Genomic DNA, 26,653 nt, shown 5'->3' with positions numbered 1-26,653 from the left:
TTAAGAATCAACCACATTGCTGTGGGTCTGGAATCACATGTAGACCAGACAAGGTAAGGATGGCAGTTTCCTTTTCTAAAGGACATCAGTGAGCCAGATGGGCTTTTTTCAACAAACAATAATTGATTTATGGTCAACATTATACTCTTAATTCAGACTTTTTAAAATTGAATTCAAATACCACCATCTGCCACAGTGTGATTTAAACATAAGTCTCCAGAACATTAGCTGGGTCACTGGATTAACTCTCCAGCAAAAATACCACTAGGCCACCAGCTCTCATACCATTTTATGAATATCTGACACAGAAGTCATTAAATGTTGGTATACAGGCACAGCCAGTAATTAAGAAGGCTAATGTGATGGTATTCTTTATTGTAGAGGAACTGAACATTAAAGTGAAGATTGTTATGCTTCAGTCATATAAGAGACTGGTGAGACCATATCTCAAATACTATGAGCAGTTTTGCTCACCTTATTTAAGGAAGGATGCAAATGCATTGGAGGCAGGTCAGAACTGGTTTACTAGATTGATACTGGGAATGAGTGGATTATCTAGTAAGGAAAGGCTGGAGAGACTGGGCTTGTTTCCAATGGTGTTTTAATGAGTGAGGGGGTGACATGATTGAAGTATATAAGATCCTGAATGGTATTGTCAAAGTGAACATGGAATCTTGTGGACAAATGCAGAACTGGGGCCATTGTTTAAAAACTAGTGGTCATCCTTTTATGGCAAAGAGCGGGAGATTTTTTTTTCTCTCATAGGTGTTTTAGACTAACCAGGGTGGTGTGCTGGAAATCAAGCCTGACCATGCCAGAATTTGTCACAAAAGTTAATTTGTTTTAAAAAAAGTACACAATATTCCCAGTTTACTTGATTTTCAGACCCAGGTTGACAGAGATCAGGTTTTTGCACTGAACACAAATTACTATTGTTGCAAGTAATTATACATAGATAAACAGTTATACACTATCAGCACACAATTCTAAAAATAAAACTCCATTCTCCTTATAAACTCCACTTTACACACAAACAGAAAGAAAAACACATAGGCAGCAAGGAAAAACTGGAAAAACAGCTCAGTAGTCTTTATCCACAAATTATGTTGAATTGAGTCTTACTGATCTGAAAGTTTCTTCTTGGTTTCCCTTTCCTAGGTACTTCCACTGGTTTGCAAGTGTATAAAGCAGGTGGTTCACTTGTAAAATCCATCTGATTGATCAATTAAATGTCAAAGCCTACAACAACTACTGAAGGAAAGTATGACCATTTTTTTCTTCAGGTTTAAGTTGAGTTTTGACTGAGAGAACAGTGAAGCTATTTGAGTTAGTTGAGATCAAATCCCTGCTCTGTAACTTGTTCCCAGCTCCAAGCTGTTAAGCGACTTTCCTCAAACCACACTGTTGTTGGCAGGCAAAAAAATCCTTGTTAATAAAATGTGAGGCTGGATGAACACAGCAGGCCCAGCAGCATCTCAGGAGCACAAAAGCTGACGTTTTGGGCCTAGACCCTTCATCAGAGAGCCTCTCTGATGAAGGGTCTAGGCCCGAAACGTCAGCTTTTGTGCTCCTGAGATGCTGCTGGGCCTGCTGTGTTCATCCAGCCTCACATTTTATTATCTTGGATTCTCCAGCATCTGCAGTTCCCATTATCACTGATACAAAAAAATCCTTGTCATTGGTTTATGAACTGGTGACCAGTTGTCAATCAACATCTTCTTACCAGGTAGTTACATCCATACATGACCCCTCAGTTCCTGTTGATCTGCAAGCACTTCAATTACTGTCTGTTCAGTTATTTATGATGCTTGCCAAGAGTGTCAGGTTACTTGCTTTTCAAAACGTGCAGCTAGCCTTTCAAAATACTGAGTTTAAAATTGTATGGAGTGGAGCAACACAGTAGGCCAGGCAGCATCAAAGGAGCAAGAAAGCTGACGTTTCAGGTCGGGACACTTCTGCAGAAATAATGTTTTCCTGCTGCTCCGCTGCCTGACCTGCTGTGTTCCTACAGCTCCATATGCATGATCTCTGACTCCAGCACCTGCACTTCTTACTATCTTCTGATGTCAAAATCTCCACTTCCCCCACTGCATCACAAAACCAGCCCAGCTCGTCCCCTCCCCCCACTGCATCCCAAAACCAGCCCAGCCTGTCTCCGTTTCCCTAACCTGTTCTTCCTCTCACCCGTCCCTTCCTCCCACCCCAAGCCGCACCTCCATCTCCTATCTACTAACCTCATCCCGCCTCCTTGACCTATCCCCTCCCTACCTCCCCACCTATACTCTCTCCACCTATCTTCTTTTCTCTCCATCTTCGGTCCGCCTCCCTCTCTCCCTATTTATTCCAGTTCCCTCTCCCCATCCCCCTCTCTGATGAAGAGTCTAGGCCTGAAACGTCAGCTTTTGTGCTCCTGAGATGCTGCTTGGCCTGCTGTGTTCATCAGAGTCTACTGAAAGGCCTTTTTCAGTGAACATATCGTTCATTTACTGAGGTCAAGCTAATGAGTCTGTAGATATCAGGATCTCCTTTATACAAACGTGTTAAAAAGATTGTAATACATATCGCCTAGTGGTAAACTAGGTCACTTTAGATTTTTTAAATTTCTGAAGCAGGAGCACAAGCTCTACGCGCAGCTTCTCCCGTTGCCTGGTTACTGACTACTTCCTGTCATTATAAAAGTAACTTCCGGCTAGTGACTGGTGGTTGGTCGTTAAGCAGCTTTTGCAACCATTTTACAGTCTGCAGTATTGAAATTTTTGCGTAAGTTGCTGATTTTTGCCCCCTCCCCTTTCTAATTAACTTCATAGCGGCTTTTGCTTTAACGATGGTGACGTTCCTGTATAAAATTAGGTTCACTTCCATTAGTGGAGGCCTCGAGCTTGCAGCTATCGAATTCTGGTTTCCTAACGTTATCGCTGTCCACGACCAACGGCCCTTACCTTCCTTAACCAAAACTATTCAGCAGTTTGAATAATCAGTCGACAGTCTGATTCAGATCTTCAAAGCTATATCCTTTCTGGCTAACACCTTCCCATTGAAGAGGCTTGAGCGCGTTGGATAGACATTTACTAAGGTTTATTGTTTTGAACTGTAGGATAGCATCGGAATTCTTGTAGTATCTAGCTAAGCGGTTAAAAATAAGCTTTATAATCGTCCCATTTGAGGAAGAAAGTGAGCTTTTTTAAAAAAAACTTCGTTTTCGTTACCAAACGCGTCTTTAGACACCCTGTGCTGCTACATCCGTAAAACATTTTAACTTGTATTGAGAGAGATAATGGGAACTGCAGATGCTGACAATCCGAGATAACAAAGTGTGGGACTGGATGAACGCAGCAGGTCAAGCAGCATCTTAGGAGCACAAAAGCTTTTTGATGTTTCGCGCCTAGACCCTTCATCAGAAAAGGGGAATGCGCAGAGGGTTCCGAAATAAATAGGGAGAGAGGGGGAGGCGTATCGAAGATGGATGGAGGAAAAGATAGGTGGAGCGGCGAGTATAGGTGGGGAGGTAGGGAGGGGATAGGTCAGTCCAGGGAGGTAGGACAGGTCAAGGGGGCGGGATGAGGTTAGCAGGTAGGAAGTGGAGCTTTGGTGCTCCTAAGATGCTGCTTGTCCTGCTGTGTTTATCCAGCTCCACACTTTGTTAACTTGTATTGAAATTGTCAGTGTAATGAAATGACTCAGCCAATCAGTTACATTTAAATAAATAATCATTTCAACATTTATAAATGGCTTTTCATTGTTAATTTGAAAATTGCAGGAAGTTCATTAATACTGTGTAAAATAACAACAGAGTACTATTATAAGAGGTCCTTAAAATTACAAAAGAACAACTTGTGATTGATTTTAAAATAAGAACATTGGTGTCTTGCAGAAAAAGGAGATGCTGAATCCTGCTGGAGGGTGCCCCTGAGCAAAATGCCCTCTGTTAGAACTTTAAAAACAAGTACCAAAATATAACTTGGCTAGTGGTAAGAAAAGCCTTTATAAGATTGCCATACACTCCTGGTAGTGTGCTATGTCTCGTAGTCAGTATGCCTTTAAAAACACATGCTTATGTTAACACTCCTGTATAAATAGTGTGTGACTGGGGGTATGACTTTCTCAGGTGCCAGGTCACTGGGGAAATCGCTTCAAGCATAATATGCTATTTAGTTACAATAGGGTAATACCAGTGGAGATAGTTGTGTGTCTGTATGTGTACTAATTGCATATAATAGTCAACTGTAATAAACATCTGTTAAATATTCAATTACATACTATCCATGCCTAGTTTCTTATCTAATGAAGAATGATATAAGCATTGCCATATCAGGTAGATACTCTGCTGGAAGCAAAATACAAGGCTAATAGTGGTAGCTGTCTATGAATAAAAGATTCCAAAATCCTTCCGACAGATATTTTGAAAACTGATTGTAGCGTGTTGCGGCTTGGCCTGCTGTGTTCATCCAGCTCTACACCTTGTTATCTCTGTAACCAAACTGGACAGGTTCCTTGAACATCAAATAATTTGAATATTCAGTAGTATAGGCTTCTGAGTGCAGGCAGCAGTGCTGACTTGTAGAAGGGGTCTTCACCAACCAGAGGACAAAACTAATTTTGTTTCTGTTCAAAATGTAAGTTATTTCAAATTATGTAAGTGTCTGTCTTATAAACGTTGAAGTTACCAATACATTCAGAGCCAAAGCCAACAGATCTGTCATTCCCACAAAAAAGTAAACAGTTCTGACTCTTTTTTTTAAAGAGACAGCTAAATACACCAAAAAGAAAACAGCTTTTAAAGCACTAAATAAAGCAGTTTTCTACACCAAGAAGGCTTACCTCTGTCAAGACCTCAGTTGGTTGCCCATTTTTATTATCTCTGAAAATTTGGCAACCATTGTGATGTCATCACTCTTTATTTGATGTGAATACCATCTAATGGCAGTAACCTGCAAATACAAGCCTGCAGTTTTCAAAGTATATATCTATTACTAATCAAAACAGGGTCAACGCCAATAAAGGAGCGGCAAGCATCAGATTTTAAAAAAGTGGAAATGATAAAAGGAAAATCAAACCTGAGAGAAGCAAACCTAGGGAAAGGAATAAACAAATAATACACTACACTTTTAACTCTTAAAATAAAACTGACTGCCAAAGAGAGTGGAAGTCAAACACTTTCTTATGGACTGGGTATCCAATGATACCTTCATTGAATTACAGCTCTTCAGACAACACAGGCAGTTCTATTTTACAGTTCAAGCAACAGATAATTTCAGAAAAAGACTGTAAAGACGTAGCATCAGCAAGGAGGGGCTTCGCAGATTTAACATAATGGTCTTTACAGGAATGATCAGAAAAACACGCTGCAAAGTTCTCAAAGACTATCATAAAATAAGAATTAAACTTTAGGATTAACAAGTTCCAACTTGTCATGTAGACAGTAACAAGAATTTATGCACTGGTTTGTTGGAAAAAGCTGCAGAAAATTGTCCAGGAGTGCCATTTTTGAAGAACAACTGTCAGGTTCCACAGGAACTGTCAGGAATTGAAGTAGGCCAATTGGACCGTTGAGCCTCAGCCATCATTCTTTGGCTGATATGGTAATCCTCATGACCAACTTTATGCCGCTTTCTGATGACCCTTGATTTTCTTATGAGTAAAAGTCTCAACGTGAAATATAGTTAGTGACACAGCCTTTACAGAAGTCTGTGGTTAACAATTCCACAGATTCGCTACACTCAGAGAAGAAATTTTTTTTATCTGTGTCTTAAATGGGTGACACTTACTCTGAGATTATTCCTTCTGGTCCTAGACTGTCCCACAGGGGGAAATAATCTCTTTGAATTTGCTCTGTCAAATCCGCTAAGAAACTTACATGTTTCAGTGAAGTCGCCTCTAGTTCTTCTAACCTCCATTGAGTACAGACCCAGCCTGGTCAATCTCTCCTCATAAGAAATTTTGTCAGGTCAACCTAATGAGCCCTTCTCTGAACTGTCTCTAAACTTGATAATCTGCTTTTTGATAAGGGACCAAAACTGTTCATGTATTCTAGGTGTGATGTAACTAGTGCTTTGTGTTGTCTTCACAAGACCTCCCCATTTTTATAGTCCATTCCTTTGACTTACAGACCAGAATTCCATTATCTTCCTTATTATCCCTTTGAACTTGCATGCTAATTTTGGGGAGTTTACGCATGATAAGCCCCAAATCCCTCTGGCGCACAGCTTTCTGTAGCTGCTTTCAACTCATCTGTTCTTTTGCCAAAGTGGATAATTCATATTTCTCACATTATACTCCTTCTGTCAAGTTTTTGGCCACACACTTAACCCACCTATATCCCTGTCCAAACAGTGTCATCTCCAGTACTTGCCTTCCCCCCCCTATTTTTGTGTCATTCACAAACTTAGCAAATGTACATTTGCTTCCTTCTTCCAAGTTCTTAATATCTATTGTAAGTAATTGTGATGCCAAAACAACTAGGTGCTGTCAGCTCTATTCCTTTAAACAGCAAAATGGCACCTAACGAAGACCTGTCCAGCTTGCCTTAATATCTCCAGGCATATAGCACCAAGGGACAATGGGCATGCATGTGCAGGGAATTTGGTTCCAAAGGCTAAGTCAGACCAAGTTAGAGGTTGCCCCTTTATACCAACTTTCTGTCTCCTATTGGTTAGCTATTCTTTTTTCCATGCTAATGTACTAATGTCAACACCATGGGTCCTTCTTAAGTAGTTTTATGTGCAATACCTTATTGAATGTCTTTTAGAATACCAAATGTATCATATCAGCTAGTTCCCTTTTTCTATTCAGTTTTTCACCTCCTCAAAGAACTGTAATAAATTTATATGACATGATTTCTCCTACATGAAGCCATGTTGACTTTCTGAGAGTCATTGTGTGAATGATTGCCTCCATACCAGTTAAAACCTTCAGGAAGCATGTTCTGTGCAAAGGGCCACACTGTTTACACATTCCTTAAGGATTTGTGTGCAAAAGAAGTCAAAGTAGCAGGCCAGCAAGAGTTACATGCTTTAGGTGCTGTCAATTCTATTCAGTTAATCGTCAAGACTAATCAAAACCTGCCCAACTTGCCTTAACATCTGCAAAACATGTTGCACCAAGAGACAATGGGCACACATGTAGGAAATTTGGTTCCAAAGGCAAAGCCAGACCTGAGAACAAAATACAGGTAACCAACCAAGTGGTACAACACCACAACTCTGGCAGTGTGGAAAGTGTTAAGAAAGTCCAAATACAAATACATCAATGAGGTGCAGGGTAAATCAAGCAAAAGTCAAGTTTCAGATGAAAAACCAGTTTTCTATATTATTAACCTCATGTTGATGGTGTAAGATGAGCAGAAAATTTTATAATTAGTAATGCCATATGTTCTGAAAAGGCAGAATGACACACCCTAAAAGCTAAAATCAATTCAGAAACTAGTGGTAGCATATTACCGTCCTGAAGGACATGCACTTCAAAGTTTCGCTCCATGATATAACCTACAAGAGACTGTCTCTCACTCTCTAATGATCACCAATTGGATGCATTGGCACAGTTACACTGCAGTGCCAATAAGCAAATTTGACTCTGTTTCTCTGAATCTACCTGATAGATGCCAATGGCCCAGTGGTGGTAGTACAATCCATGTGTATAAATCTTGATGTTGTTCCAATTCATAAGATTCAAACTGCATCCATGGTGGCAGCATGGACCACATGTAACATATTGTATCAGTTGAAGATGTTTTCAAAATTGATCTATTGCACCTGGCCGTAGCTGGCATGAATGGTTATAATCCATATCAGCTAAAAATGAGCAATGACCAGAGTTGCAAAAGATCATTGATTACTAAATTTTGAAGAAATTTTGAGGTTTGTTCACTGGCCAAACAGAGTTAAATTTAACATCTCATGACAAATCATTTTCAAAGATAAATGAGTCCTTATACCAAAAACATGCCGCCAAGATAGCATATCTGTTTTATACGAGGGATGCATGGGTATTGAATGCATAACACAGCTAGAACACTTATCTGTGTACTAGCTAGGGATGAAGGATGAGTCAGATATTTAATGACTTGTAAATGTTTGTGAGGTAGAAGGTATAGAATAGATTCTATATATTCCACCTCACATACATTTACAAGTTATTTAAATATCTGAATGCCAAATCTATCAGCATCAAAAAGTAGAGGGAACTCTATATGCACATAATATTCTATGCATTTCTCAGATGAAATAGCAACAGACCTATTTGTAATATATGAGGAAAATTACATTTTGTGGTTGATTACTTCCCCAAATCTCTAATTAGCTTCACAACACAATGAGTGCACTGGCACTGACACGATAAGCACCTCAGTTTGTTTTCAGAAACAAAAACAGAAGTTGCTGGAACAGCTGATCAGGTCTGGGAGCATCTGTGAAAGAAATCTAAGTTCACACTTTAGGTCCGGTGACCCAAAGCATTAACTTTGATTTACATCATCTGCAGGTGTCTCGGTTTTTTTCAGTTTGTTTTCAATTTACCCAGTATCGTGGAACAGTTAATGCCTGACAATGAACAGCAGTTTATTGGAAAATTGTTTAAGGACTCAGTCTCAGACTCAGGCTGATTGATCTATATCACATTAACATCTGCTATCCATACACTGTCATTTAGCAGAACGTATAGTCTGTACTATCAAATCAATGATCATTAAGTAAAAAGCTTAAAACAATGATTTTTGCACTGCTATTGCATGAAATTTGTACAACGTATGCTCACAAAACAGTTGTGAACAATGTTGCCCAAGAACCAGTTATTTAACCATTTCAAAATATGGTACGTTATTTTTCACAAAAGAGAATGAAAGAGCAAAATGATGAGTGGACAGATAGAGAGAGTTACATATCCAAGTAAAATACTTGGATACTAGCAAAGGTTTCTACATTATGCGGAAGTCATCCAACATCGGGTTGTAGTCTTAGAGGTTTGTTTGAAATCGGAAGCTTTTGGACCACTGAACTTTCGTCCAGTGAAGTGACGAAGGAACAGCTCTCCAAAAGCTTGTGATTTCAAATAAACCTGTTAGACTATAATCTGGTGAGAGAGATAATGGGAACTGCTGGAGAATCCGAGATAACAAAGTGTGGAGCTGGATGAACAGCGGGCCAAGCAGCATCTTAGGAGCACAAAAGCTGACGTTTTGGGCCTAGACCCGCCATCAGAAATGGGGGATGGGGAGAGGGTTCTGAAATAAATAGGGAGGGAGGGGGAGGTGAATCGAAGGTGGATCAAGAGAGTTGCAGTGGGAGAGAGATCCCCTGAGGTTTGTCTGGAGGGTAACTTCTTCAGGTTAGGCATCCCTGGAAGAGGCTTTGCAGTGAGGTAAAAATTGTATCAGAGATAATGGGAACTGCAGATGCTGGAGAATCCAAGATAACAAAGTGAGGAGTTGGATGAACACAGCAGGCCACGCAGCACCTTAGGAGCACAAAAGCTGACGTTTCGGGCCTAGACCCTTCATCAGAAAAGGGGGATGGGGAGAGGGTTCTGAAATAAATAGGGAGGGAGGGGGAGGCTGATCGAAGGTGGATCAAGAGAGTTGCAGTGGGAGAGAGATCCCCTGAGGTTTGTCCAGAGGGTAATTTCTTCAGGTTAGGCATCCCTGGAAGAGGCTTTGCAATAAGGTTAAAATTGTATCAGAGATAATTCTGCAGCATCTGCAGTTCCCATTATCTCTGATACAATTTTAACCTCTCTTTCAGGGATGCCTAACCTGAAGAAGTTAGCCTCCTCCCTCTGGACAAACTGCTCATACTGATGTACAGCACACAAAATGTGCATAAAGAGAATAAGGTAGAACACTACAATAAAAGTGTGATAATATTTGGTGATACCAATCAACAGCAAACCAACCCAGTTAACAAATAAATGCAGTAGAGAACAATCCACACCTCTGTGCATGGATGTATGATCACCAGATACAGCATGCTGAAGTTTAAAATGCTAGTCTTGTAAACATTGTTTTATGTGTTTGTTTAATTATCAAATTGATAACGTGCTTATATACAACTATATCTCTTTGTATGGTTTTTATTTAAATCTTTGGAAAGTGGGGAATATTCTGTTGTGTTGCACCCTCAGCATGTTAGAATATCTTTGCGAGACATGCTCATGAGAATGTTATTGTATCATTAACATGTGCGCTGAGGGTATAAAGGTCTCAGATGATATCCTATTGGGGATCACTTGAAGCATGACACTGAAAGAATGTTGCTCTGTTGTAACCAAATAGCATAACACTAGGCCATACACCTATAGGAATGTAATAATAATAATTGTATATAAAAGCCAGCTGTAATAAATATTTGTTAGGTTCTTCAATGTCACATTATTTATGCATAGTATTTTTGTGTTACAAGAGTAACATAAGCACTGCCACTTCAGGTAAAGATGCCCAATTAGAAGCAAAACCTAATTCATCCGGTGTCTTAGTAGCACTTCAAGGTAACTATGGCTGGGAAAGACACAATTAACCGTTTCCTTCAGTGCATTCAGAAATAGCTCTGGATAGAGTTGCACTGGTTTCGTCAAAGTTATTCTGAGTGCTCACTTGTACTGGCCTGTCCTCAGGGACACGGATTAGATAAATCACCTACTCCTGAAATCCTGTCAAAGTTAGGGAAAGATGTTTCTTTGTCTTCCGGTGCAAAGACCTCTGCTAAACATATGTCACAGAGTCCAAGATCCAGGACCATATGTTGGGAAATAGACTGACATGTGGTGCAGATATTACAAGGACAGTGGGAAAAGCCCACTGTTTAGGGTTGTCCAACCAATTATATAGGTTGCATGTATTAGGGAATATGTATTTTAATTGGAACAAGGCAAATAAAGTGCCATGTATTATATTTTTAACTTGCACCTTTGCAAATTTTATGAATATATTTTTGGGAAAGAAATGGGATCAAAATAGATATTTTTACCTTGAAATATGCAATGCATAAAACATACATGAGTAAAAGTGAATTGAAGCAGGTGTACGCGAGACAGACAAATACTGTTACATATTGATTCACTCAAAAGAATTGTCTGAACTCTTGTTCTTCAACTTGGGTAACAATGATGACATGCCCAGTGGAAAGGTAGGTCATAACACCTCCACCACTAATAATTCATTACATCTTTCAATTTTAAGCTAATTTTCCTCTATTGTTTTCGCTTCATTTTTGATACTTATCCACTTCCATTTTAAATTTTCCTGTAATGGCTATCAGACATTACATATTTATTTACATTTGCACTCTCAGTTCATTTCTTTAACTACGAATGCTATGCATATTCAGCTATACAGCCTTTAGTTTTTTCCTTGTTATTATTTTTGCAACCACGAGCCTTATCTGTTGGGTTAGTTCTGAGCCAAAGATTTTACGTCACCTTGGGACTTCTGGTTTTTAAATATTTGTAGTGTCATGTTACAAATTCACCAGCAAATGGAAATAAGATTTCATTCTTTACCATTTGAGAATGTTACATTTGACTTTTTTTTTATGAAGAAAAGCCCCAATTTTTCTTAAACATTTTGTAACTTAATTCCTAATATATCCTTGCCATAGTTCATAATGTTTTCTTGTTATGAGGTCTCCAAACAGCAAATATTCCATGACTGTTGCCCAATTAGTGGCTTGCAGAAATTAAATATCACTTCCTAGATTTTTATATTCTGGTAAGATTTACAAGGATGTTGCAGAATTGGACAGTTTGCTTTTTAGTGAGAGGCTGAATAGGCTGGGACGTTTTACCCTGGAGCGTTGGAGGCTAAGGAGTGACCTTATAAAGGTTTATAAAATGAGGGGCATGGATAGGGTGAATAGCTGAGGCCTTTTCTCCAGGGTAGGAGAGCACACATTTAGAGTGCATAGGTTTAAGGTGAGAGCAGAAAGATTTAAAAGAGACCTTAAGCGCAACCATTTCTCAGAGGGTAATGGAGTGAATGGAACGAGCTGCCAAGGGAGCTGGTTAAGGCAGGTATATTTTTAACATTTAAGAGGCATCTGGATGGGTACACAAGTAGGAAAGGTTTAGAGAGTTATGTGCCAAGCACTGGCAAATAGGACTAGATCAGTTTAGGATATCTGGTCAGTGCAGGCGAATTGAACTGAAGGGTCTGTTTCCGTACAGTATAACTTTGACTCTATATTCACTGTATTTAAAATATGGTCTTTTCTGTATGCATTTATATCTTTAAAAAATACTATGTAGGAACACCCGTAAGCCTGCTTTCCTCCATTCTCTATATTTCTGTAATGGAGATTAGTATTCCATGCCATAAATCCTGTACAATTTACAATCCATACGTTGCATTTGCTATTTTTTAAATTCAGTAGCTTACTTAAATCCTGATATCTCTTGCATTCTTCCTTAGTTTGTCATTTTATGAATTTTTCTACGAACCATTTTAAAAAATGCAGGATCATGTACAGTTTTGTTTTCTTTCAGGAGAAAAACTAAAATGAGTGAACAAATCAAGTTCATTGTAGAACAACTCAATAAAGAACCCTTCAAAAAGACATTCAATTTAATCACCTTTGACTCGTTGGAGCCACTGCAGTTGCTGCAGCTGCTTAATGAGGTTCTGGCTGAAATTGATCCAAAGGTACGTATTATGCTGCTGCAGTATCTAATCAATGTGTTTTAATGATTAAACATCTAACTTATTTAAATATAATTAATGTAAATATAGAAGCAAGAAGGATTGGTTCTAATACTAACCCCTAGGAAAACACCCACATATTTCACTTTCCTACATTCTGCAAAAGGGCCATTTATTGTTTCAGAGATAGTAGGAACTGTCGATGCTGGAGAATCTGAGATAACAAGGTTTAGAGGTGGATGAACACAGTAGGCCAAGCAGCATCAGAGGAGCAGGAAAGCTGACGTTTTGGGTCTAGACCCTTCTTCAGAAATGGGAGAGGGGAAGGGGATTCTGAAATAAATAGGGAGAGAGGGGAGGTCGATAGAAGATGGATAAAGGAGAAGACAGGTGGAGAGGAGACAGACAGGTCAAAGAGGTGGGAATGGAGCCAGTAAAGGTGAGTGTAGGTGGGGAGTTAGGGAGGGGAAGGGTCAGTCCAGGGAGGATGGACAGGTCAAGGAGACGGGATGAGTCTGGCAGGTAGAAGATGGGTGGATGTGGCTTGAAGTGGGAGGAGTGGGTAGGTGGGAGGAAGGACAGATTAGGGAGGTGGGGATGAGCTGGGCTGGTTTTGGGATGCGGTAGGAGGAGGGGAGATTTTGAAGCTTGTGAAGTCCACATAGATACCATTAGGCTACAGGGTTCTCAAGCAAAATATGAGGTGCTGTTCCTGTAACTTTCGGGTGGCATCATTGTGGTACTGCAGGAGGCCCAGGATGGACATGTCGTCCAAGGAGTGCGAGGAGGAGTTGAAATGGTTCACAACTGGGCGGTGCAGTTGTTTGTCGCGAATCCAGCGTAGGTGTTCCACAGAGAGGTCCCCATGCCTCCGCTTGCTTTCCCCGATGTAGAGGAGGCAACATCGGGAACAACGGATACAGTATATCACATTAGCAGATGTGCAGGTGAACATCTGTTTGATGTTGAAGGTCTTCTTGGGGCCAGGCATGGGGGTGAGGTGGGAGGTTTAGGGGCAGGTGTAGCAGTTGCTGCAGTTGTATGGAAAAGTGCCGGGGTGATAGGGCTGGTGGGGAGTGTGAAGCAGACAAGGGAGTCACGGAGAGAGTGATCCCCCCGGAAAACAGAAAAGGGTGTGGAGGGAAAAATGTCTTTGATAATGGGGTCAGATTGCAGGTGGCAGAAGTGCCGGAGGATGATGCATTGGATCCAGAGGTTGGTGGGGTGGTACGTGAGGATGAGGGGGATTCTGTTTTGGTTGTTATTGCGGGGAGGCGGTGTGAGGGATTGGTTGCGGGAAATGCAAGCGACGTGGTCGAGGGCATTTTTGACCACTGTGGAAGGGAAGTTGCGGTGCTTGAAAAATGAGGACGTCTGGGATGTTTGTAAGTGGAATGCCTCATCCTGGGAGCAGATGCGGCGCAGGCAAAGGAATAGGGGATGGCATTTTTGCAGGAATGTGAGTGAAAGGAGCTGTATTCTAGGTAACTGTGGGAGTTGGTAGGCTTGAAATGGATTTCGGTTTCCAGGTGGTTGCCAGAGATGGAAACAGAGAGGTCCAGGAAGGAGAGAGAGGTATCGGAGATGGTCCAGGTGGACTTAAGGTTGGGGTAGAAGTTGTTAGTGAAGTGGATGAACTGTTCGAGCTCCTTGTGGGAGCACAAGGCGGTGCCTAAACTGTCATCAATGTAACAGAGGAAGGGGTGGGGGATAGGCTCAGTGTAGCTATGGAAGAGGGATTGTTCCACGTATCCTGCAAAGAGGCAGACATAACTTGGGTCCATGCGGTACCCATGGCCACCGCCTTTGTCTCTAGGAAGTGGGAGGAATTGAAGGAGAAGTTGTTAAGGGTGAGGATGAGCTCAGCTAAGCGGATGAGGGTGTCAGTGGAGGGGGACTGGTTGGGCCTGCAGGACAGGAAGAAGTGGAGGGTCTTTAGGCCATCTGCATGGGGACCTCAAGTTATAGAGACTTGATGTCCATGGTAAATATGACGTGTTGGAGACTAGGGAATTGGAAGTTTTGGAGGAGATGGAGGGTGTGGGTGGTGTCACGGACGTAGGTGGAGAGTTCCTGGACCAAGGGGGAGAAAATGGACACGAGATAATTGGAGATAGGTTCGATGGGGCAGGAGCAGGCAGAGACAATGGATCGACCAGGGCAGTCAGGTTTGTGGATTTTGGGAAGGAGATAGAAAAATGGGTGGTGCAGGGTTGGGGAACGATGAGGTTGGAGGCTGTGGGTGGGAGGTAACCTGCAATGATGAGGTTGTGGATGGTTTGGGAGATGATGTTTTGGTGATTGGGTGGGGTCATGATCAAGGGGGCGGTAGGAGGGGGCACAACGACGCCACCTGAAGGTTGCAGGAACAGCACCTCATATTTTGCTTGGGAAACCTGCAGCCCAATGGTATCAACGTAGACTTCATAAACTTCAAAATCTCCCCTCCCCCGACCGCATCCCAAACCAGCCCAGCTCGTCCTCCCCTCCCTAACCTGTTCTTCCTCCCACCTATCCCCTCCTCCCACCTCAAGCCCCAGCCCCATCTTCTACCTTCCAGCTTCATCCCGCTACCTTGACGCATCCAACCCCCTCGACTGACATTTCTGCTCCCTAACTCCCCTACTATGCTCACCTTTACTGGCTCCATTCCTGCCTCTTTGACCTGTCTGTCTCCACTCCATCTATCTTCTCCTTTGTCCATCTTCTATCCGCCTCCTCCTCTCTCCCTACTTATTTCAGAATCCCCTTCTCCTCCCCCATTTCTGAAGGAGGGTCCAGACCCAAAACGTCAGCTTTCCTGCTCCTCTGATGCTGCTTGGCCTGCTGTGTTCATCTGCCTCTTGTTATCTCTAGCCATTTATCATTATTCTTAACTTGCTGTGCTTCTGTCAATTTTGTATCTATTGTACCACTGTCCTTTTAATCACATGCACATTAAATTTTCTAACAAGTCATTTATGTGGTCTTGTAGTTTTGATTAATGCAGAATCCCAGTTAGCCAATAAGGCCATTTATTATATCATGAGACATGTTATTTTACATGATAAAGGGGTCTAAAGTGTTTTCTTGACTTAGACTAAAATCAGTTGTTGAGAAAATTGTTGAATTTTCCATAACTTATTTTCTTCTTTCTCACTCCTGTAAGTATTGAATTCATGAAATTTATTAGTGCTCAAATTCTCCTCTTCATGTGTGAGACTAGATGTTTGGGTATTGACAGATTATTCAACCTTGGATGTGACTGTCATACCTGAATAATGAAATGTGAGGCTGGATGAACACAGCAGGCCCAGCAGCATCTCAGGAGCACAAAAGCTGACGTTTCAGGCCTAGACCCTTCATCAGAGAGCGGGATGGGGTGAGGGTTCTGGAATAAATAGGGAGAGAGGGGGAAGCGGACCGAAGATGGAGAGAAAAGAAGATAGGTGGAGAGGAGAGTATAGGTGGGGAGGTAGGGACGGGATAGGTCAGTCCAGGGAAGACAGACAGGTCAAGGAGGTGGGATGAGGTTAGTAGGTAGGAGATGGAGGTGCGGCTTGGGGTGGGAGGAAGGGATGGGTGAGAGGAAGAACAGGTTAGGGAGGCAGAGACAGGTTGGACCGGTTTTGGGACGCAGTGGGTGGAGGGGAAGAGCTGGGCTGGTTGTGTGGTGCAGTGGGGGGAGGGGACGAACTGGGCTGGTTTTGGGATGCGGTGGGGGAAGGGGAGATTTTGAAGCTGGTGAAGTCCACATTGATACCATTGGGCTGCAGGGTTCCCAAGCGGAATATGAGTTGCTGTTCCTGTAGCCTTCGGGTGGCATCGTTGTGGCACTGCAGGAGGCCCATGATGGACATGTCATCTAAAGAATGGGAGGGGGAGTGGAAATGGTTTGCGACTGGGAGGTGCAGTTGTTTATTGCGAACCGAGCGGAGGTGTTCTGCAAAGCGGTCCCCAAGCCTCCGCTTGGTTTCCCCAATGTAGAGGAAGCCACACCAGGTACAGTGGATGCAGTATACCACATTGGCAGATGTGCAGGTGAACCTCTGCTTAATGTGGAAAGTCATCTTGGGGCCTGGGATAGGGGTGAGGGAAGAAGTGTGGGGGCAAGTGTAGCATTTCCTGCGGTTGCAGGGGAAGGTGCCGGGTGTGGTGGGGTTGGAGGGCAGTGTGGAGCGAACAAGGGAGTCACGGAGAGAGTGGTCTCTCCGGAAAGCAGACAGTGGTGGGGATGGAAAAATGTCTTGGGTGGTGGGGTCGGATTGTAGATGGCGGAAGTGTTGGAGAATGATGCGTTGTATCCGGAGGTTGGTGGGGTGGTGTGTGAGAACGAGGGGTATCCTCTTAGGGCGGTTGTGGCGGGGGCGGGGTGTGAGGGATGTGTTGCGGGAAATGCGGGAGACGCGGTCAAGGGTGTTCTCGACCACTGTGGGGGGAAAGTTGCAGTCCTTGAAGAACTTGGACATCTGGGATGTGCGGGATTGGAATGCCTCATCGTGGGAGCAGATGCGGCGGAGGCGGAGGAATTGGGAATAGGGGATGGAATTTTTGCAGGAGGGTGGGTGGGAGGAGGTGTATTCTAGGTAGCTGTGGGAGTCAGTGGGCTTGAAATGGACATCAGTTACAAGCTCGTTGCCTGAGATGGTGACTGAGAGGTCCAGGAAGGTGAGGGATGTGCTGGAGATGGCCCAGGTGAACTGAAGGTTGGGGTGGAAGGTGTTGGTGAAGTGGATGAACTGTTCGAGCTCCTCTGGGGAGCAAGAGGCAGCGCCGATACAGTCATCAATGTAACGGAGGAAGAGGTGGGGTTTGGGGCCTGTGTAGGTGCGGAAGAGGGACTGTCATACCTGAATCTGCTTTTACATTTGTCATCATGCATATATTCTGACAGTGTTCACTGGATGACAGTCATGAATGGGACACTTAACTGATGTTTACTGCCTGAAATAACTAAGACAAAATCCCACTCCCCTATTTTAGCTCCTGTACCCAATTGTAGCACCACTAACAAAATTAATTGACTGACTAAACCAGGAATCACATCTGGGATTTTAAAAATTGTGTTTAGTTCCCTTACACATTATCTTTACTAATTGAAGAAGTCATATACTTTTTTTAACAACTATTTTCACAACATGAAGTAGTCACTTTAAAAAAAAACGATCCTTACCTTCTCTGTCCTCTTTAGTCTCTCCTGCCTTTCAAGCAATTTCCATCTCATGTCCTATGCTTACCAGATTTATTATGTAGTAATGTCATCAACTTTTTTTTTATTTTCTGTTAGCATAATATTGACATTCGTGAGGAAGCACCAGATCAAACAGCAAAGCGAATGTTTAGCCTTCTGGGAATTCTGAAATATAAGCCACCTGGAAATGCTTCTGATATGTATGTAACAATTTATGTTTTACCTCAGATTTATAGAAAAACACTTATTTTATCACTTTCTTCTTTAGATTTATCACTTCTGTCAGAACTGTTTCATGACTGAGAAGTCAAACAAGTTAGTCTTTTCACGTCTATATCATTCTTTGCAATGTATGCCTCCTGTCTGGCTTGAAGTTGCATATTACATAATTGTGCATATTTTCAGCAATAGGTGCTAGTCATCAAGGAAATGTGAAATTCATTCAGTAAACTCCTGGCTGCATTGTCAGTATTAGGAAGTGTCTAGGTGGTATATAAATGAAGACCAAACCAGGAATCTAACACACTTGCTTGGAGATTTATTCCAGAACCCTATTTAAGATATATTGTATTTTCCCCTAATAAGACATTGCATTTGTCATTTGTCATTCACGAGTCTACTCCTGAGAGACTGGGCAAATAATGAACGCTGCAAAAACTTGAAATGTACATAATAATCTCTTAGGCTGGTTTGGTTTGTTTCTTTCCCTATTTATAGGCAAGGCACATAGGATAAATTTTATGAAGTTAGGTGCAGCCAGCACATTTGATAGATATCAGGAACATGCCATTGATACCTTCCCATTGAAATCCTTGAATAGAAAGTCACTGTTAGCATGCCCATATGCTTCTAATTAGTGCAAGCTGTATGCAAGAGACTAAAATGTTAATTCTCTAAGCTACCCTCAGCTCTTCGTTTGGATAATTAATAGGGAATTACAGACGTATGTGGCATGTGACATTGTCTAATGGGGAATTTTTCAGAAAATATGTTGAAAATAATTCAGTTTTTGTCATCAAATTCTACATGTATTACATTTTAATAACTTTTCTCAGAACATAAAATTTTCTCTTTCTGGTAATCTGTAATGTAGCTCTTTGATTAGAGTGTCCATTGTATCAAAACTATTTATTGTCATTTGCTTTGAAGAAAAAGTCAAACAAACCATTCCTTTATTTTGTAATTGGTAACATATATTGATGTTAAAAAAATTAATCAAAGTAAATTAAAAATACTTTGAAATTTCTTAAAACCAAAGATAAAATTTAGCATATTATTGTCATCTTGCAACTTTGTGCAAAAAGACATTCGTTTCCTCAGTTGTTCGAGTCAATGTTGCAGCCTGAAACCACTGAGATACTGATATTGTGCTAAATGGCAGATTAATGTGTGCTTGAGTGAAAAAATTAACCATCCTTTTGTTGAACCCCTTCAGGAGTACCTTTCGACAGGGTCTGGTTACTGGAAGTAAACCTATAATTCATCCCATTTTGCACTGGCTTCTGCAGCGGACCAATGAGCTTAAAAAAAGAGCATATTTGGCTCGCTTCCTTGTCAAAGTGGAAATCCCTGCTGACTTTCTGCAGGATGATGTGGTTGCAGACACTTATCATCAGGTTTAGTAACTATAACTTTAATTTTAAATGTGGATATTTAATATTTCATTGCATGAACATTTATTTGTCTAAGAGTAATGCTTCTTAATTTAATAATTATTTAGATCTGGTTTTGCTTGACTTTATAAAACACTGTTTAGAATAGTAATTGAACAATCTAGTTTAGAATAAATTTGAAAATTCAGAAGTTGTCAGAAATGTTTTTAAAGAATTCCTCTGGTTTTTGTTTCTAGTATGAAGAATTGGTGGAAGGATTCAAGACCTTGCACAAGGAATGTGAACAGCTGAAGAACTGTGGTTTTTCAACTGCAGAAATAAGGAGGGTAAGAAATACAGAATGTACATTCTGCAATGGAACAAAAGATTTATTTTGAAAATGGATTGATTACTTTTTAGAGAATGTCAAATGGAGATTTGTTGATATCCTTCAGTTGCTTTTGAATTTTTATCCTTGTTATAATTTTAATGAAACTATAATATTGTGATGTAAATTCATGCTGTAGTCATCATTTTCTCTCACAAGTCATTCTAAAGAGAATAACTGAAGAAGGACTGACAAAATCATGACGGATGTTAGTAGGTTCTATCTTAATTCAACCATTTAGAAGCACCTTAACTTTCCATTTCTTTGTTTCTTAAATTATTTCTGGCATGTTTGTTTCCATCATGTGAAAGCCTATTCGACACTTAATAACTATTTCAATTGTAATATGTAAAATAGCATAGCTTGTGTCATTTGGGGGAAGATGTTAAACTTGAACTATTTCTTTGAGTAGGCATTCCAATATCCATTTTGTTATTTGTAGAAGAGATGGGAATTCTACTGACTGACATGCTTAATCTTTGCCAACACTGAAAAAAGATGTGTTCTGACAAAGGGTCACCGGACCCGAATGTTAACTCTGTGTTCTCCTTCACAGATGCTGCCAAACCTGCTGAGCTTTTCCAGCAATTTTACTTTTGTTTCTGAAAAAAGATGAATTGGTCATTTCTCTGATTACTTGTAGTATCTTGCTGAACGTAAAATCGCCGTTGTTTTTGTCTGCCAAATGATAATGACAGTAATTCAAAATATCTATCATAAATGTTTATGAAACGCTTTGAGATCTGCTGAGATATAGTAAGGTGCCATAACAAATATAGCTTTTTGTTTTTAATTCTTCAACTGTCAATGAAATTATGGCACAGTTAAAGTGGAATTATTTTATAATGATTCTAGTACAGAAAACCCAGTTACTATTTGTCTGTCTTACTGAATATTTGATTTATTTTCCACAATTTTATTTTTAAGTTACTATCGCAGCATGTTGTAGACAATCATGATTTCTAAGTTCAGAGTTCCAAAGACAACTCTTTTGAGCCTTGACCAATGTTGTTCTGTGTCTGAGTGCAAGGAAATTGAAATTCTTCTGTGCACAGTTTTGAGTGGATCAGTTAACATCTTTTTTCACATTTTTTAAAAAGTTGTTAACCTACTTATTTTAAAAGATTTTATTAGAAGTGACAAGCCCCCTAGCAAACTGGGATGAAATGCCTGTTGGTATGTTTTTTTTGTCATTTCTCTTTTAAAGTGGAGAATACTGATATTTAAGACATGTAAAACATCTCTGTAAATATTTAGTTGTCATTTGCTGATAAGTGAAGTACTCATTATTTTATACTTTTATATGTCAGATGCTGTAAATCATTTGGTGGAATTGGACACCTATTAGTAAATGACAGTGTAACAACTTGCATTTATATAATACCTTTTATCACTGTAAAATGTCCCAAGGTGCTTCTCTGGAATGATTAGTAAACAGAGTTTGACAGTGGGCCAAATAAGGATAAACTGGGTTTGGTGTCAAAAGCTCGGTCAAATGTCAGGTCTTAATTAGTAATGAGGAGAAAGAGTAAGGGAGAGAAAGCGGAGATGTTTGCGGATAGAAATTCAGAAATTAGGACTTGGCAATGGAAGGTATGGCCTCTAGTGGTCGAGAGAAGAAAATTAGAAAATGCAAAAGGTCAGAATTGGAGGAGAAATTGAGATCTCTGACTTGTAGGACTGGAGAGAATAATAAAACTAAGGAGTACAAGGATTTGGAAGTTGAGTTGAAATCCAGAATGAGAATTTTAAAAACACTATATAAGCCTTTTTATCAAAGTTTAGGTTTTTCCTATGTGTGTGAGAAATCCTTGAATTCCAAATGGGAAGGAAATACTTTTCTGTAAACTCAAATGTTATCTGTCTAGAAATGTGTGCATACTGCTGTAACATTTGAGTCAAGCTCTCACATTATATTTTATGAGTCCTGTTTGAGAGGGAAGTGAGTTTGTGCTTGAAGGTTAGAAAGAAACACAACACATTCGATCCTCAATGAACATTGTCCTCCACCACCTGACTGAAATTATTATCACATTTAACAACTTCCCTTCTGACTGCTTCTGCAACTAAAAGATGTTGCTATGGAATCTCCAGGGGTTCTAGATATGCCCTTGAATGGGATCAGCGAAACATTCTTTGTTCTTGGCCTACCCAGGTTCCCACTCTCCCTTTATTTCTAGTGCATTTTTGGCTCTCATAATGCCATTTCCTTTGTCAACCTTAGTTGTAAAATGCCATCAACTTTGCCTTCAATTTCCATCTTTCTCATTCTTCATTTCTGGTATTATCCACTGCAAGCTGTTATCGTTTTCACTTTCCATATGTGACTTGACAGGCTGACAGCTTCCAGCAAATTTTCTGACTTTTTTTTCAGATTTCCAGCATTCATAATGTTCTGCTTTTGTTCGCCATAACTAACATAAAGGAATGCAAAAGCGTAGCTGTATGCTGGGTCGCAACAGTACAGGCATTCTTACGCTGAAATGGTGTGCCACTGAGACCAGCAACTAAAATCTCTCTGTCTTTCAAAATGATGTTTTAGCTGCAAATAAAAGAAATGTATTTTCTCGGAACTTTAAGTATTCCATCACGCTGAGTGTTGCATCTACTTATGTATGTAGGCATATATAAGTGGATGTTTCAGTTTAGAATTTTATATTTACAGGTTAAGATGCTTAAATTATGTATATAATGCATGGTATAAATTTTTCTTTGGTTCTGTAGGACATAAACGCTATGGAGGAAGAGAAGGATCAACTCATTAAGCGTGTAGAGCGTCTAAAGAAAAGGGTATGATTCAGTTATCTGTTAAGGATATTGTTTCTTTGGCCATGTGTCACTTGTCACATTGAAAAATATAAATCTGGATTGAAGGAGCATGTTGCTTGCTTAAGGAAGGCATTGAATAACAGATTTGAGTAAACTGACACTTGCTAGGAGAGTTGCCAATCACTACAAGAAGTTACACATTAAATGCAGACATGTTGGTTTAATTGGTGTGAATTCTATGCTGTCATCTGCAACTATTTATTGATGATAGAAGGGAATCATCTGGGAAATCCGATCTTGGGCATACTTTCTTAAGATGCTACTAGTAAAAGCAATATTTGTGTGTTTTCACTAGGTGGACACTGTATCAAATCACCAGCGCATGTTAGAGATGGCAAGACAGCTTCGTGTGGAAAAGGAGAGGGAAGAATCTTTAATGCAGCAAAAACAGGAACAAAAAAATCAGGTAATTTATAATGCGTAAAGTGATAAGTCATATATGGAAATATACATTTATCACATTAAATTATTCCGGATCAACTACTTTTAGTTACGTAGCATCTTTAGATGTCCTATTAAATGTCCCACTGCATTTAGCATGAGAACATATGAGCAACTGAGCTGTATCAGTAGACAGGAGAAGGAAGGTGACTGAGGTCAAGATTGGAGAGGTTTTGAGCCTATTGCCAGTGGGCTAAGACATCATAGGTTAATTGTGCAATATTAAAATAGCTGCAGATAAGAGTGTAAATATGAGTGTTGTATTAGACACAATTTTTGCAACAATGGGAAGTATTTGATGGTGTGTTACACTTCATCAGGTTGAAAAAGTAGAGTGGAGCTCTCGAAGGATGTTCAAACAAGAATTTTGAATTTAATGGCTTGGATGGTAAGGAGTCAAAGAGGATTTAGTCCAAGTTTTGGAAGAGCTTTTGATGGCCAACTTTCAGTCTTTACTGCCCTTAACCTTGGAGAGGTGTCCCTATGGATTACCCCTTCAAGTGTCTGAACTACTTCCTCTTTCACCATGAAGGTGCAGCATTTCAAAAGCTTGATATTACAAATAAACCTGTTGGACTATAACCTGGTGTTGTGTGACTTCTGACCTTATCCACCATAGTCCAACTTTGACACCTCCTCATCATTACTACTTATACATCTTTAGAACAACTTTTGGATCCCCTTTTGTGTAGCTGCCAGTATCTTCTTATACTGTTTCCTTTAGCAATTGAATGGAGTGGTTAGTAAGCAGAATAATGCATTGAGCAATGGGACATGGAACTATATTGAGTTTCTGATAACGTCTGCATTGTCTTCAGGTATTTCCGTGCAATGGGGGGGCAGGAGGAGCTCAGTTCAGAATTTTGGGTAGAGTGTGTCTGATGCAGCTTTGAAAGGTGGTAGCCTGCAGCGTATTCCTTATTTGTCTCCTGGTCATTAGCAAGTAAGTGACCTGAAGTCACCAGAAATGTAACTTAAAAAGAACACATTCATAACTTCCCAAAATTAATCCAACCACATTGCCACATGTGGTTTGCATAATGTAGTTTGATTTATTTTTCACTTTTAGGTTAATGTCATTAAAACAAGAACATCATGGAAGCAAGTTGTCAATTTTCTATCCAATAACAATGAAAGGAACTTTTTGCAATATTGTCTTGTTTTATTATATTAGACTCCTACATTATATTTTTCTTCTACAGTTATTCCATGCAGAACAAAGGTTGCAGAGAGCACAACAGCAGTTAAAGGATCTTCGACAAGCTTCAGCAGATGCAAAGCCTGAGAGTAAGTACTACATCAAAGTACAAATTTAGGAAGCAGTGTCAGAATGAAATGTGTACATCACTGGCAAGCTTAAGATTTACTTCCCATCCCTGTTTCACATTCAGAAAGTGGCGGTGAGCTTCCTTCATGGCTTCATGTTTCATGCCTTGCATTGTGAACCTACAGTCTTGTTCCAGAATTTGGACTCAACGGCACTGAAGGTGAACGTGAAATGACTTTGAAGGATCAGCAGGCTCTTCATTACAGAGTACCCAATGTCTGCTTTGTTCCTGTAGCCATGTTGTTCATGAAGTTAAAGTTTTTGATCTCTGGAAATTTCTAAGATGTTGATTATGTGTGTTGCTGAGTAAGGACTGGTGCCACAAAAGGTCACAGAGCAGAGGTCATTTTCTTTCCTTTTTGGAAATTGTTATTTTCTGCCATGTATGTAATTTGAATGTTACCTGCCACTTGATAGATAAAATTCTATGGCAAGTTGGCAGATTGCTCGATTACTGTGGTCATGAATAGCAATGAATACTATAGAGTTATCAAAATGCCCACAAAAAATTAAATTGTGCAATAATTTTTAGTCAGTATTCGATTCCTTTGATCTTTTGATTAGAGTTGTTTATCTCCTTACAGCTAAGCAGAAGAGGGACAGCAGTTTGCTTTGTGCTCAGCCAGTAGAAGGCACAGTTGCTTTGTGATGTAACAGAAAATTGTTGTTCTGTTTTCTCGATGAGAGACCTACCTAGCAGCCTGGTAGGATGTTTGAAATGCTCGCACTTCAATGACTGATGGATCTAAACATATATGATTATTGGCAATACAACTCATAAAAAAATGAAGGCTCAAAATTGTATATAGGTATTACAAGCCATGAACCTTTTACAAATCAGACATAAATTAATTCAGAACAACAGTAAATCAGATGATGTGTATAGTTATATTTGAGATTAAAGTGTTTAACTCTGAATGGTTGAACTGAATATTCATTTCAGGTTTGATGAAGAGGCTGGATGAGGAAATAAAATTCAACACATACATGGTTTCAGACAAGCTTCCCAAGGAATTGGACAGCAAGAAGAAAACTATCCATTACTTACAAAAAGTGGTTGCAGAACCTGCAATGGGACACTCTGATCTCAGTGAGCTTGAAGCCAAGGTGCGGCGTTAAGATGACACAACATTTTTTTGATAATAAAATGTGAGGCTGGATGAACACAGCAGGCCAAGCAGCATCTCAGGAGCACAAAAGCTGACGTTTCGGGACCCTCTCTGATGAAGGGTCTAGGCCCGAAACATCAGCTTTTGTGCTCCTGAGATGCTGCTTGGCCTGCTGTGTTCATCCAGCCTCACATTTTATTATCTTGGATTCTCCAGCATTTGCAGTTCCCATTATCTCCTCACAACATTTTTTTGAATGCTGATGAGAGTAAATGCGGAGTATGCACATATACATATTCAACACTTTCCTAGACTAGATGGCAAGTATCGTGGCCCATCTGCTTCAGGCACGAATTCAGGATAGACACAGGAAGCAATTATTCTTGATCTCTCAGTTGTAAAGAACAATACGTAATGAGAATAGCAGTTGGCATCATATGAGTTTTTGGGGAAAACCACAAATCGTGTTACTGCAGTTGTTGACAATTGTGGTAGCTACAGTGACAGTCTTAGTAATCATAGTGTTATTGTTTTCCAAAGAAGGGACAAAGTAGATGAAAGAAATGTAAGTGGCCTTTTGTAAGTTGTAAATTTCGCTTTTGGCTTAGTGGTTAAATGCACTGTCCATTTTCATTGTAGCCCATTAAAAGTCGGTCTGTGCATGATAAGTAATTAGACCTATCTATTTGTCTTTCATATCTATTGACAATGAAATATCTCTTGATCATTATTCAAAAACTACTGATTTTCTTTGAAAACAGCACAGTTGCTTTTCTTCAGATTTTGATCTAATGTCTGCATTTCATAATGTGAAATACTTAGGAAAATTATGTACTGCAAAATCTGAAATCTAAAAACAGTGGTTGGAAAAAGCAGGCCCTTTGGACTACATAACAATTGAAAACAAGTATGCATTTTAATCGGAAAACTAAATCATGATTCCTCTCAATGAAGCCATGTCTCACATGTTAACTTGCTTCCTACCTTATAGATATTGATGGATATGCTGAGTACATTCAGCACTTCTTGCTCATATAGAACACAACTGATAAAATAGGAGCAGAATAATATGATACTACCCCTCAAACTTGTACTACCATCCAACATTGTTATGGCTGATCTTGGGTTTCAACTCCACTTTCGTGCTAAGATCCTTTAATTACATATGGTGATGGCAC

At 40.2% G+C, this 26,653-nt stretch overlaps 1 protein-coding gene across 6 annotated transcripts in view; it reads left to right on the top strand.

Annotated features, from left to right (window-relative positions):
• Positions 1-2,691: 2,691 nt before the first annotated feature.
• The window catches only part of ift81 (intraflagellar transport 81 homolog), a 111,385-nt gene continuing 87,423 nt past the window's right edge, over positions 2,692-26,653 (top strand). Inside the window, exons 1-10 of one of the 6 annotated variants that reach the window (XM_048555812.2) lie at positions 2,692-2,760; positions 3,872-3,968; positions 12,466-12,622; positions 17,886-17,989; positions 19,225-19,405; positions 19,639-19,728; positions 22,494-22,559; positions 22,894-23,004; positions 24,242-24,326; positions 25,310-25,473. In XM_048555812.2, the coding sequence (XP_048411769.1) occupies positions 12,479-12,622; positions 17,886-17,989; positions 19,225-19,405; positions 19,639-19,728; positions 22,494-22,559; positions 22,894-23,004; positions 24,242-24,326; positions 25,310-25,473 (945 nt within the window). In that variant the 5' untranslated portion in view covers positions 2,692-2,760; positions 3,872-3,968; positions 12,466-12,478. Of the gene's footprint in view, positions 2,761-3,152; positions 3,172-3,871; positions 3,969-7,124; positions 7,169-10,991; positions 11,112-12,465; positions 12,623-17,885; positions 17,990-19,224; positions 19,406-19,638; positions 19,729-22,493; positions 22,560-22,893; positions 23,005-24,241; positions 24,327-25,309; positions 25,474-26,653 lie in introns of those variants that run through there. The other 5 variants (XM_048555811.2, XM_059655033.1, XM_059655034.1 and 2 more) reach the window with 5 other exon arrangements.

The sequence above is a fragment of the Stegostoma tigrinum genome, chromosome 26 (genome assembly GCF_030684315.1).
Source record: "Stegostoma tigrinum isolate sSteTig4 chromosome 26, sSteTig4.hap1, whole genome shotgun sequence".
NCBI classification, from domain to species: Eukaryota; Metazoa; Chordata; class Chondrichthyes; order Orectolobiformes; family Stegostomatidae; genus Stegostoma; species Stegostoma tigrinum.
This window is presented reverse-complemented; position numbering and strand designations above follow the sequence as displayed.